Source organism: Anopheles aquasalis, chromosome 3 (genome assembly GCF_943734665.1).
Source record: "Anopheles aquasalis chromosome 3, idAnoAquaMG_Q_19, whole genome shotgun sequence".
Taxonomy (NCBI): domain Eukaryota; kingdom Metazoa; phylum Arthropoda; class Insecta; order Diptera; family Culicidae; genus Anopheles; species Anopheles aquasalis.
Window position 1 is genome coordinate 42,489,064 of NC_064878.1, and position 13,628 is coordinate 42,502,691.

Here is a 13,628-nt window from a genome sequence, read left to right on the forward strand (position 1 = left end):
ATCAACACATCGTTTAAATTTGGTTGATAAGCAATTTTTTGTTTAATTTGTTTTGTATATTGGTGAGATAAAAACCAGATAATTATGCATTCGACAATGATGAATGTGAAATGTTCATAACTGCATCAAAGAAACTATTTGTTTCAGGTACAGTTTAATTCGTGTAATCAAATCTAAATAATCAAATTGTTTATGCCAATAGAAACGTATCCATTGCGTTATGCGCATATGGTTTATGCTACTGCTCTTTTTTAGATTGCTCTACCTTTTCGTTTGCTGTATGCGGCTATGCTCTGACCTATCTTGATAAAAGGCAAATATAGTTATGCTAAGATGTTCAGATTAATCAATTTTTTTGCTTCATATTCTATTTGTGCTGTGCCATATTCTATTTGTGCAATGAAATTGGCAGTTGTTTTTCATCCATCGCAACATATCGCACACAATAACTCGTCAAATCATCCTCATGAGAATGATGCATTCCATTCCCATTTTGGACGAATTATTTGAACGTGACCTGCAGCAGTAGAACAGTTTGCACGATTGGTCCATCAAGGCAAATGTTGTTTGTGTGACTTATCTCCTTAACATCACTTCTTAGCCCGGTGACCAAGAGAACATGTTTGCTCTGCTGTACTGGAGCAAGCGGTTTGCTCCCGTACTAGAGGAACAAATCTCTGCACAATGCGTCCTCTGTTTGAATGTACCGGACAGTGAAATCGATAACAAGTGGTTAATCGCATCAAAGTGAATCGTGAACCACAGCCAACAGCCGGCGTGTAAGCTGCCACCGTTTGGTAGAATCCAGACAGAGGACAGAGGAAGCAGAAGACGACGAGAAGGTTGAGCAAACAGCATGGCTGCTGCTGCTGCTGCTGCTGCAATGCAATCGGTAAATTAACCGAACAGATTTATCGCCATCAACTCCACTAATCCCTCTACCAACGGTCGGTCGGTCGGTTGGTCTGTTTGTCTCTCGGTGCATGCCGGACATGGCACGTCGGAACAAAGCGGCTCGTCCTAATCTGCTAATCTATCGGAACGAAATCATTCGTTTTCGAGCCGAGCCAGCCCGGAACAGTGTAGCAACAGAACAAATGGAGGATTATGGTCGCACAAAGCATTGCTCCACCACGTTGCTCGCTGTGGCCACCATCATCATGCTGTCGCGCCTTTGTGTCGCCAGAAGGCACGAGAGCCCCGGCGGCCGCTCGTTGGCTGGATGTGGTCGGTGGCAAATTAATAACCATAGTGTTCATTGAGATTGGTCTTGAAAGTACGCTTTAACGAAACGATGGCCCCAATCGTATCTGCAACGGTACATACAGAACGGATCGGCGTGGACGTTGACGGCCGTCAATGTTGGGTTTGGTGTGTGCGCGGGCAGCTTTCCAGGGCGTACGATCTCGGGCGCGATCATTCGAAGATTCGGTTCGATCAGCCAGAACCGAGCCGTCTTTAACCGGGAACCGAGAAGGGGCGCGGTTTGAGGTCATCTGTGTCGATGCCGGACTCAAAACGGGTGACTGGAAGAGCCATCAATCCCCATGACCGCCGCACTCGGTTAACGGGAATAATTTTCGCCGCAAATGCGACCATTTTTGTATGGTGGTGGTGGCGGCGGCGTGCCCGGTGGTTGTGGCTGTTGCGGTTAATAGGGAAAACTGGAAACCAAACGTCCAGACGTTCCAGCGAGACAAGGTCGGATGGATGGGGGCTACTGAATCGCGGTTACTTTGTTCGAGTGAGTCCCAGATGGCCCGAGGGGTTGGTTTGTGGTTAAATCGTCATCGCCACACGTGTCTGGGGTGGAAGGATTTGGAATTGCTTTGCGTAGTTCGTAGTATGCTTAATGATGACATGTTAAATGTGTTTCTGGCAAATTAACCAGCTAACTTTCGAGGTTGTTTGAAAGAAACGATTCAATCGATGGTTAGTCTTTTCAGGAGTGCAGAGAGAAAGTAGTGGGATGAAGAGAGTGGAATGAGCGTGTTCCTACACCATCTCGTTCGATGGACTTTAGACATAAACTGAACTATTTTTGTTCTGTAGATGCTTTTATCTGTCTCCTTTTGTTTCTATATTGTTTCATAAGTTAATTATGAAAAGGAATGAATTTCTTGTGAACATCAAGGTCACTATCACGAAGGTTAATGTTGCTTCAATAGCTTTAAAAGAAGTCATATCGGGTTTGTATTGTACAAGACTACGAACAATCGTCAGAATTTTGAAGAAAACAACGATAGAAAAGCTAGAAAAAAGCTTTATTTCCAAACTAATCGGAAAACCATAAACTTTATTAGGAAAAAAAACATTTTTTTCTAACAGACACACTTGGTAGTGGTTCATTTTAATTTGTACATATTTTTCGTCACATATTACAGTTTCATAATTTAAAAGTAGTTTAATGTAATGAAATCTAAATTAAAATAGACTTAACAAGTAGTCAACGATCCAACAGAATGGTTTCTGTTATCATTTAGCAACACATACCCGGAGACGAATATGATTCATACTGTCCTGGTGATCGCCTTTTTTATTTATTGATCACATGATATGTACTTTAGCGGAAGTTCCTCAAATCATATTTGAACCCTCTTCGTATAATCCCTTCTTCAACTGCCACCGATATTAAAGAACACTGCAATGCTCCATGCTCATAAAAAGTCGGCTCGTTTACGTTAGATCATGCAGACCTTCCCGGAGACAACAGCAAGTGCAACAAGATGCGTCGGTGTGTTGAAATCCGAAACCCTCATTTTTCCCTTTTTTCCGCTTCATTGCCGATAGAATCACGGATGCCTCTACATCCTTTCTTCTGGCCTTCGCTCTCGCACCAACACCGATGACACCAAAGGTTTGCTTTCGGTTGAACCATGCGAAGACATTTGCGCATACGATAGAGCGCAGCATAACAACCGTGCGCATAGCTGCTTCGGTTTATGTTACCCCCGGGAAACGATGCGAAGCATGCGGCTTATTGTTGCGTTCGCGTTCCTGATCACTCTCATGCTATCCGCAGGTACAATCCTGTTCCGACTTGCTTACTGATCTTAAAAGACTTCAACACAAACACTCTCACATGTCGGTCTGTGGATCGCTGGTTCCAACCTCTGGAGTAAAAAAATGATTCTGTGTGTAGAGGAGGAGCCGCCCTTTCACCACCGCCTCGGTTTGCTCCGAGAGTTATTATGGTGTGCGCTAGATATATTTTATGCTCAGCAACCTGCGCCATGCTCCAGGCACACTGTCTGGCTGCTTGTCTGCTTGTCTGTGTACGCGCCCAGCATTCCCTAACTTTATGTTTCATCTTTTATAATGTTCGCATCTCTTCTCTGCTATCTCTCTGATTCACAGGTTTATCGCCCGGTTGGTGAAGGTGAGAGTATCGCAGCCTCGGCAGCCGAGCTCGGTGTTGGTGCGTCGAACGTTAATAACAACAATAATAATAACTTTAATGATAATAGTAATGATTATGCTGCTGATAGCGCGCAGAATGCTGCGACTATAAATAGTAATAACAATCATCGTACCTGCAACAACAACTACTACTACCACCATCACCACTACGGCAACAGCACAAACGGTGGTCCAGCGAGTGACGACGGAAGTGGCGGGTTGTCCATAATTTCCGCAATGCTTAAGCCGACGGAGACGGCGACGCGGAGCATAAATCCGAAGGCCACAAGAGGAGACAGCATCACCACCATCACCTCTACCGGCAACAACAACAACAACAACGGCAACAGTGGAGACCTACATTTTTCAAAACAACTCTCAACACCACATCACCACCAGCCTGCATCGGTAGTGGTGGTGCAGCAGCATAGGAAAAGTGCATCCACGGCGGCGACGACGACGACGACGACGACGACGACGACGACGACGGGTGCTTGGTGTCAACCGATGCAGTCGAATGCAGCAACAACAGAGGAGGCGCCTCGTTCGGCTTCGTATCTCCTCGCTGCTGGTAGTGGTGGTGATGCCGGGGATGTTGGTAACGAAGCGCACGCTTCGTCGTGTCGACGCACACCGCTGAATGAGGGGAGATCCGAGCAACCATCGCCATCGACGTCGGGTGGTGGTTCCGATGGTGCCGCTTGCTACGGTGGCTTTAGTAGTGTGAGGAACGAGGAACCATCAACCTCGTCGTCGTTGTCTCCGTGCGTCGTCGCGTCGTCCGGCGGTGCTGCGCAATCGGATCGCGCTGTTGCTTTCTTTGATTCTTCTCCCGTACCACCCGGTTCTGATCGCGATCGCTTAGAAGTGGCCAGCATTGGCAGCAGCAGCAGTAACCTTTCTGATTCATCCGCCTCGTCTTCACCGTCACGAGAACAAGACGGTGGCACGGTTTCGGTGATGCGGCTGAACGTTCCGGCCGCTGGTGCGGCCGAAGCTGGTGGTGGTGGTGGTGGCAGCAGTGCTGTGATGAGTCCGGCCGAACCTGGCCGGACCAGTGTTTACATCCCTTCCGTGTCCCAGTCCACGGGATCGTCGACGATCGTCGGTGATCTGCCTGCCCTGACGATCCAGGTCAACCGGCTGGATCCAAACAATCAGCAGCAGAACGACGTCGTCAACAACGCCTCTACGGGTGTGAGCATCGTGAGCTGCTATCGTGCGGCCAGTGCCGTGGCCAGTGCTAGTGCTAGTGAGCCAATGGCCTCATCGGTGGCCACAAATACCGGCGATCAGTGTGCCAGTGATGCTGCGAGTGAAGAGTTTGCTGTAAATACGAGTTCCGCGGTGAATAATGCCGCCTTCGAGCATATGGTTCAAGTTCCAGCAGCGAGTGTTATCGATCATGATCATCGGGGGGTGGTTACTGGCAGTGTAGGTGTCGGTGGTGGTGTTGAGAGGGATGCGGTAGAGGGAAGCAAAGTGCTGTTGTCGCAATCTGGTGTTACAAGCAGTGGTGGTGGTAGTGATCGCCGTACCTATACCTCAACCGAGGCGCAGACGGATGCCACCACGATCGAGTTGCATCCACCGCCACCTTCTGCTGCAATCGGTCCTGTTCCGACTGCTCCGCCTGTGCCGATGCTGCAGTCAACGGTGGTGGCTGGCGGTATTATGATGCCACCGGGGTCCGAGTTTAGCACTCGGGAGCATCGACGGCGGGAGCGTCGTGAAAGGCGCCAGGCGCGTCAACGACTCCAACACATTCATCCGCTTGAAGCGGTGGCAGCGGCAGCGGCAGCGGCGGCCAGTGGTGGTGGTCCAGTGCCAGGTGGTCCGGTGGGGACGGCGGCGGCTGCCCTGTTGCATCCACGATCGCCACCACCGCTCGAGATCATCCCGGACATACTGCACAGCCATCTGCCCCCACCGTACACCACGTTACCGATGGGGGCCACCATGATACCACCGCAGATGATTCCGGCGAATGCTGCGGCTGCTGTGGCGGCTGCCGCGGCCGCCGCTGCCCTCCCCGTACGTGCCACCGCTCCCGACGATTGCCGTTACACCTTTCCGATACCGATCATGCGAAGGTAAGTGACCTTTTTCTAACAACCGCCCCTTCGAGGCGATCCTCGAGTGATCGCCGATGCACGCACACGCACGCATATCACTTTCTCCCCAAATCTCTCCCACCAAACCACCAGAGTGTGCAGAGGTCACTCGAAAGATAGCGAGAGCGAGAGCGAGTGCGAGTGGCTCGGTCGTCCGCCGTCCCAATCGACGATCCGACCGAGGGTGAACTTCACTTTCTCCTTTCACGAACGAACTCCAACAAGCGGGGCTTGGACGGATAAACCGTCGCTTGGGGATTTGGAGCTTAGCGCACGACGTGCGGCATTTCTAGAAACATCGCATGGGTGGTGATCCGGGTTCCGGTTGGTTCCCCCGACCTAACTCCACTCTGCTCGGAAGTGAAAGGATTTGCGTGGTGCGACCATTTTGCAAATAGCGTCCCAAAACCCACGTCGTTGTCGTGGCGGTCGAAAGGTGGCCACCAGGGTGGCGATGGATGGATGGAAATGGCCATTTTTGCGTTGGTTCCGTACATCGTTCGGATATAGCAGCATCCGGGACCCGGGTGGATGGTTGATTGCGGTTTATGGTGTCGATCGGTCGGGATCGATGGCCGGTGATCGCAAGATCGAGGGGAAAGGCGAGAGGGGTGAAAGGGATTTCTAAAACTCCCGCGGGGAATGTTAGCAACGATTGGGGGGCGGGAAAGCGTTGATGTTTTTGCTAAGGGGTAACTAGGTCAGTTCTATACGATATCATGCTGGGAGGGGAACAGTGCGTCCTGGTGTATGATTATCGTGGAGTTTTCAATTCAATTTCTTTTTAATACGCGGTTTTAAAGCTGCATTTTAATCTTTTAATTTGATGATCTTCTTTGAGGTGGATCAAATTCACCTCAAAGAAGATCATCTTAGCTTCTTGGTGAGCTGGAAAAGTGAGAAACAACGTATATAATAATAATAATTTTCTATGCTTTTGATTACTTGAACTATACGCTCTCTTTACGAGTCTCTTAACATAAACTTCATCGTATAAGTGATCGATTTCTTGATAATCGTTAAAGGAATAGAGCAATTGATCTTTTCTTTTAACGGAAATTAAGCCATATATCGGGAAATGCGATGCTCCTTTATTTATATGGATGCATGTCTTCTTGAACTGACTCTTGTATTATATAATTTTTCAATCCATTTGAAGGTCATGATAAGGAACTGATTTATGATCCTGCAAAAGTAGTTACGGACCTATTGCTTTGCAACTATGGTGTGATCGGTCGTTTGCTTATTGCTCATGTTTGTTTTAAATGGAGTTTAGTTTTTATATTGGTTTTAGCGAAGTGATTTAGGCATTATTATCTCTCTTTTTTCGCAGATTTTTCGTACTTGTTTATTGTATAATCGCGATGATCGATGCATAGAGTGCATCTGGAGGTATAAGGCATTAAAAAAATCAATCGAAACGTTTAAACATATTTTTCTCTTTGCTTGCCCTTTCATAGGGTTCAAAAGCATCGAAAGCAAAAGAGTCGATTTACTTGAAACAACAAACCTTTCATAGAAAAACATGTAGAGCAGTGTCCCAACTACAAATGCAATTGAGTTTAAGGCAGTAGACGCATAGTACTGAGTAAAGCTGTAAACTAAGACGATTAGATAATTAAATAAAAATTTGAATTGATAATTTTTGGGTAATGAATATCAAGAACGTAGTAGTAAGGCGTTTTCATGAATTTTTGGTAACAACATTGCTAAATCAATAGCTCAACCGGCAAGAAGAGTCAGAGACCAACCGCAAATCACATGCAACAGTATCCCCAAAACATTAAATCCATGTTAGGAAAAGACAAGAAAATCAAGATCGGTCAATGAGATCCCCATTTAACGCCCGACAAGACTAATTTGTTGATCGCCCGTCCCCGCGATCTCCATCTTCAGAAACAAGAAAAACAACTCCAAATAGAGCGCCAAACATGCTGTTAGGAGGCTGGAGAACAAGATGATCTGCCATTCTGCCATAACTCTTGTTCCCGAAAATGGGTCTCTCCCTCAAAGGCCCCTGCAAATTTATATCACTTCCCATCGGTTACCATACCGACCATACAGTGACGTCACCTACTGCTGCTGCCGTTGCTACTGCGATCCGATACAAAATGCATCCAGACGTCGCTTCCTATCATTCTGCGCCTCCTCTGCTCCTTGCAGCCTAATTAGCGCCGTCTGTCTCTGTCTGTTTGTCTGAGTGTGAATCCACATCCGGTGAGAAGAGCCCATCCCCTGATAGCCCACCGTTTCACCCACAATTTATGGCCACGCTTTTGCGCGATGTTTACTTTCGCTGGCACGGCGACAGTCAGCTCTGGCGTTCCTTGGGCTTTCCGGCTCGATCCGTCGGCTCATTTGTCTCCGCCTTTAGCTCAATCGAGCTACCAGCACGGCTCGGCTCCCACCGAAACGACCCTGACAAGGCCGCGGCCACCTGAGGGAGGGCGTGAAGGGTGTCGTTCGCACAAAACATCGTTTCCGCCGCGTCGCGTCGCGCCTGCGTTCTTGCCTCTCCTTACCTCACAACTCGCGGAACCCAAAACACACGGAAACGTGAAGGCGAAAACAGTGCCGCGAGAACCAGAAACGAACTCAAACCCCCGGCGCTGCCGTATCGCCTTGTTTCGTTCCCAAAAGGTTCTCGACAGTAGCAATGAAAAAAAACAGAAAAAAACGGAAGACAAAAACAGACAAAATGGAAAAGAAACTCCCAAGCCACACAACCACCGTGGCCATCGCTGCCGATGGTGTAGAATTAGAAGCATAAAAAAGTAGAATGAAACACCCACCAGCAGCGGCCACCACCAAGCGACTCTTTTCCGCAGATTAATTATTCATGAAATGGGTGGATGCGAACTGGGAGATTGCGGAGGTTTTCTGAGGGAGGTTTAGGGTGCTTTCCGCATGGCGTAGAGCATAGAGATCGTGGCTGCGGATGCCGCAGAATTCAAACTTCATCATAATGCTCGCCCGGTCAGGGGAATCCGGAAGCGCGTCGGTGAGAGCATCGTCATCGGAACACAGTAACTGTCACGCTTGTCGGCCACCGGCCACCGATGAATCAGGCCGCTACCGACGCGAATAAGCTGTGAATGTCGACTACGGTTACGGAGATCGGTTACGTGAACGTGAACGTTACCTGGCGGAGTCTGGCTACACTTTGGAATTGGTTCAACGGCGGCAGCGACTGCCCGGCGTAGCACGAACAGAGTGACATTAATTCAGTTCCGCAGCTTTCCATTTACCGTCGCCGCTCGTCATCGACACGCGTGACATAATCCGCGGACATAGTTTCGGAGCGGATGTTGTTGGCACTGCCGTGGCGTGACGAAACATGAAACACCTCGTCTCGCGTACCGAAATAAACTTAAGGTTTATTAATTATCACAGAATATCAAAATCACTCTCCGGCCATCATCGTTCGTTCGTTCGTTCAGGGAGTTTTAAATGATCGTCCTAAGCGGATCGGTGCAACCGTTTGATGGTTTTCGATGGCCGTTACCTCGTAAATCAGTTTACTCAGGGGTCAGTCCGCTCGAAAGCAACTAGAACGGTTATAAACGCAGGATCGGGACCTAAAATTTGACCGAAAATTTACGTCCACGCTAAAAAGGTCCGCACCCTGGATGCCCTCTCCCGCATCCAGGGGCTGGTACGCTTAACTGTTTATGATGTCGCTCCGTTTGACCGACATTCGCCTCCGAGAGAGAGAGGGTGAATTTGATGGGTGGAAAGTTCAATTCCGGGAAATGGGACCTCCTTGCACGGGCATCGCACTTCTCGTCGGCGAGCGAGCGAGCGAACATAAAAGCATCATTTTTTTATGCTTCCTTCCCTACACACTCGTTGCGACATCTGATCTATGGGCGTCGGTGGCGGTGGTGTCATTATGATCACCCCCCTCCCCTCCCACACCCGAACCGAACACAACATCCATCCGCAGATGAATGTTGCCGAAATGGAGTGGAGCACACGCTGTTGTATGTCATCTGCTTTTTTCCCGTTTTTTTTTATGTTGCCACCATTAAACCAGAATATCGCCAGCAGCAGACCAGTCCAGGCCATTTCAGGTCCAGTGTGGGTGTCTGTTTTTTTAGAATGGTTTCACTTCGCATACGTGGAGGTGTAAATTGAGCGTCAATGTTGGCATAGAGTATCGGCGTCAGTCCACAATTGTAACAACGGGAATGGGAATTGGACAGTTGGATGGACACACAGCAGTCCGATGAATGTGGCTGGCTGCGCGAAAACTGACATCAAACTAACTGGTTGCTATGTTGATGTTGCTGTGGGCTGCCGCCGGGTGCTAGGACTTTATGCTAACGTGCGCACTGCTAGCAGGATGGTCCTGGCAGTGCCTGGTAGCCAGGGGTAACGAAGTGAGGACCGAACGTCATAAATGTATAGCAACATGAAATGACAGAAACAGGAAATTAATTCAAATATTCATTTCCATATCACATCACAGAGAGAGAGAGAGAGAGAGAGAGAGAGAGAGAACGGGGCCGTCACGTCAGATGGACGTAGGCAGCATCACGGAACACCCTGAGACCACCCTGATCCCGATATAACCCGTTCCTTGGGGGTGACACAGAAGGGACTGGTGGCACATGTTCATCATCAACACGAGACAGCGACATTGATAACGTTCCCCATGCCATGTTTCGCTCACACAAACAAACTCGTCTCCGTCCCCGTCCCCATCGTCCGTCGTTGGGAGGGACGTTGTCGCATAAAAGCATCCATCAGCATCTCGTTCGTTCGTTCGTTCGTTCGTACGTTCGATGGGTTTGTGGAAGATGCTATGCTGCGCCCTAAGATGCTCCTCTCTGGTTGTATGTTGATTTTTGGGTCGAATTGGGTGCACAATATTTGAAGAACTAGAACGAGGAGAAGGAATAGGACGTGCTGGATGAGGGTGGAAATACAAATTTTCTTTCATCATAAATTTTGGTCCCGAAAATTTCCTCCCTCACTATACGGCATCGTCGTCGTCGTCGTCGTCGTCGGATTGGAGGCATGATCGAACGGTTGCCCTGTTGACACTCGCTCTCGTCGCATCATTCGTCGCGTTCCTCGGTTGTCGCGGCACCAGAACTCTAATATTAGAACCGAGGAACGTAAACGCATTCTAGCGTGCTTGCTGTCCTTTCTTCCCGTCCCCTCTCGTCGGTTGTTGCAACATAACTTTTCTCATAATTTTGACTTCGAGCCCGCCAGTGAAAAGTGATCGATGGAAGGGACAGCGGCCGCGCGTGCTGCTGCTGCTGCTGCTGCTACTTGCGAAGCGGCCAAGGTCTCGCGATCTCTACTGGCTGGCTAAGCGGCAGAGCCGGAAAAAGGGGCCTTCTTGTGCTATTTTTGGATCCAGACTCCGCGCACTATCTCCGGCAAAGTGCTGCAGTTCTGAGTAGGAGCAGCATCACGGCGCAGTACTTGAGAGAGATAGAGCGCGGGCGAAAGGAAGTAAACTCCATTTACGGGGCCACCATACCGTACCACCCGTAGTGGCGCGAAGTGCATTTTAGTGTCACTCCACTTGGCTTATTTATGTTACTGCGCCGACCGGTCGGTACTTTCCATTTTCCCTTTTTTTTCTTTCATTTTCCATCTTAATTGCTACAAATCTGTGCGCCGCCCCTCTCTGGGCTCTCTCCCTGAGCGTACTTTCGATTGTACAGTGAGTGGCGCTGTGTTGTGTGGTGAGCGCGGAGTGTGAAATTGAAGGCAAGATCACTTCCGCGAAGGAAGAAACGCAATTACCCATGGGGTCCACGGGCGTACGGGGCGCCTTCGTCTGGGTTTTGGTTTTATTTTTGGAATAACAACCCATCGCCCATCCTTGCTAGCGGGCTGGAACCAGAGAGAGAGAGAGAGAGGAGCCAGCACCAGAAGTCAGCTTCAAGGGCCATGGTTTACCCTACTCATTATAAGGAACCTCCGGGATGCGTATGCATGTCACACCGGAAATTGTTGCCACAGAAAGCGGGCAGACAAGCGAGCGTGAGAGAGGAGCGAGTGAGGGAGGGAATCGAATTAAATGTTTTTATTAGGCGTAACATGAGATGTTTTTAGAACGCACGATGAGGACGACGCCGGCGACAATCACAGGAGGGATCCACAGGCCCCGAGAAGCCCCCGAGGGGGGTTGAGAGGAGGAGAGTGCTTTGGGGATTCGCTTTCATGCAACGTGCAATGTGTTTGTTGTGTTGGTTCTGGTGTGTGTCGCCCTTGGTCTAGGGCGAGAGTGAGGTATCACGGTCGACATTAAATCGGATATTGGATTTCTGGGTTTTTGTGCTCTGGGAGGGAAACCGGAGGCTACTAGTAACGCTTCGTTCGGAGCGCTAGAGAACGAAGTATTTAATTAAAACCATGACACACTGAACGTAGAACGTTCAATTGGAGCAGCAGCAACGAAAAGCGGTATTACTTAGCAGCAGCACGCCGCTGGCCGTTCTAATTGGATCCGAAACACCACGATGCGGATGATTATTAAGCGTTTTTTTTTTGGGGGGGCCAGATTTGTAAAATGAATATCTTCTCTTCGTGTACATCATGCGTAATGGTGAACGAGATGTAACGAGAAAAATCAATACAATTCTCTTCTTTAAGCACGATGCAACTTTTTCATTCTTTAAACTTCATTGAATACACTTCGCATATTAAATAAAGGAACTGGAGTGAGCTCATCGGTGATATCATTGTCCTAAACCTCAGTCGACCGACTTCCTGGCATCCAATCGGACGAACATGACGTGTTGGTTGTTTGTTTTAGAATCCAAAAGAGCCAAAACATATTTTGCCCCCGCGGCGCATCTTGAAAGAGAAGCTCCATCTGGACGCTTCGTTGGAGTATTTTAAGGCTGTCATCGTAAAGTGTGTATGCTTTCATATTTTACGGTGACACGACTCTCTTGAGGTTGGCTTAACTTGTCATTCACGGAAATGCGCGTCACAAATTTATGGCGTTGCTGGAAAGTGATTGTTTGATAGTTTTTAATATCGCTTTATGCATCAGTGAACACATTTCTGCGAAAAAAGAGAAAATTAAACTTGCAAGGATTCTTTGGTTGCAAAATATTTCATTTGCAGGGAAATGTTTGAGAAATGAATCTCATAAAACATTAAGCTTCCAGCTCAAAACTAACAGCAATGCAGCTGCAATCCCCTATTTGTGTAGCACAGTAGGTTAAAAATGATATAAAAATAGAATATGTTGAAGTTTATCTGGAAACAGGATTTGTGAGTGTAATTTTTGAATACTTACTAGTCCTGGGTAACATTCCTGAAGCAGAAAAACATAACAAAACATAACATAGCATAAAAATTCAGAAAGGAGTTATTAAGCATTTTGTGGGTGACTGAAAGAGTTTCCCACCTCCAAGTTGTTACTGGTGTAAAACATTAATGCATTTCAAGCAGTTTAAACACAAAACATTTCGCATTTCACAAGGTGAATCACAAAAATGAACAGCATGGTCGTACTACTTCGAACAGAAGTCTCAAAACTATCAGCTGGCTTCTCTATTATAAACAGCTAATCATTACGTAGCAAGTACGTTTCGAAATACAGTCATAAAGTGGTAATGCAGAGCTAACCACATATGGTAATGCAGCAGATACTATCACAGTTTTTCGGCACAGGACACCATTCAAATATTTAAATGGAATCTGGTCCACTCTCTCGTTATAACTAGTTTCATTTGATAGCACATCGATAACACCCCTAGGTACGACGGTTGACCTTTTAAAACCCCCACAATTGGCACTATTATCACCCACAATCCCCAGCGGTTGCTCATAGGTCAATTGAACTTTTACCGCGACGATAAATCACGTCACTCACGCAAATCGTCTAACATTGCATCTTAAGCCTCGGAGCAACCAGGAGGCCAACCGGGGGCTGGGTCCAGGTCGTGACCGGGATCCAATCTCCATCACACATACAGCCATTTAGCAGCGAGTGCTCGGTGGTCACATAACTGGGCCAAATTCATTAAGAGCACGACGCCTATCCACACCTTTCGCTCACCACCTCCTTAACATCACCGCTTAGAGCTACTCTCGAGTTGCTCGACCTACCTTCCAGTAGGTTTGAAAATGGCCACA

At 48.1% G+C, this 13,628-nt stretch overlaps 1 protein-coding gene across 1 annotated transcript in view; it reads left to right on the forward strand.

The window, feature by feature from the left end:
- Positions 1 to 13,628, forward strand: part of LOC126576674 (uncharacterized) — a 122,063-nt gene that overhangs the window by 3,283 nt on the left and 105,152 nt on the right. The window contains exons 2-3 of the mRNA XM_050237980.1: positions 3,358 to 3,617; positions 3,975 to 5,492. Of these exons, the coding sequence (XP_050093937.1) occupies positions 3,358 to 3,617; positions 3,975 to 5,492 (1,778 nt within the window). The remainder of the gene's footprint in view (positions 1 to 3,357; positions 3,618 to 3,974; positions 5,493 to 13,628) is intronic.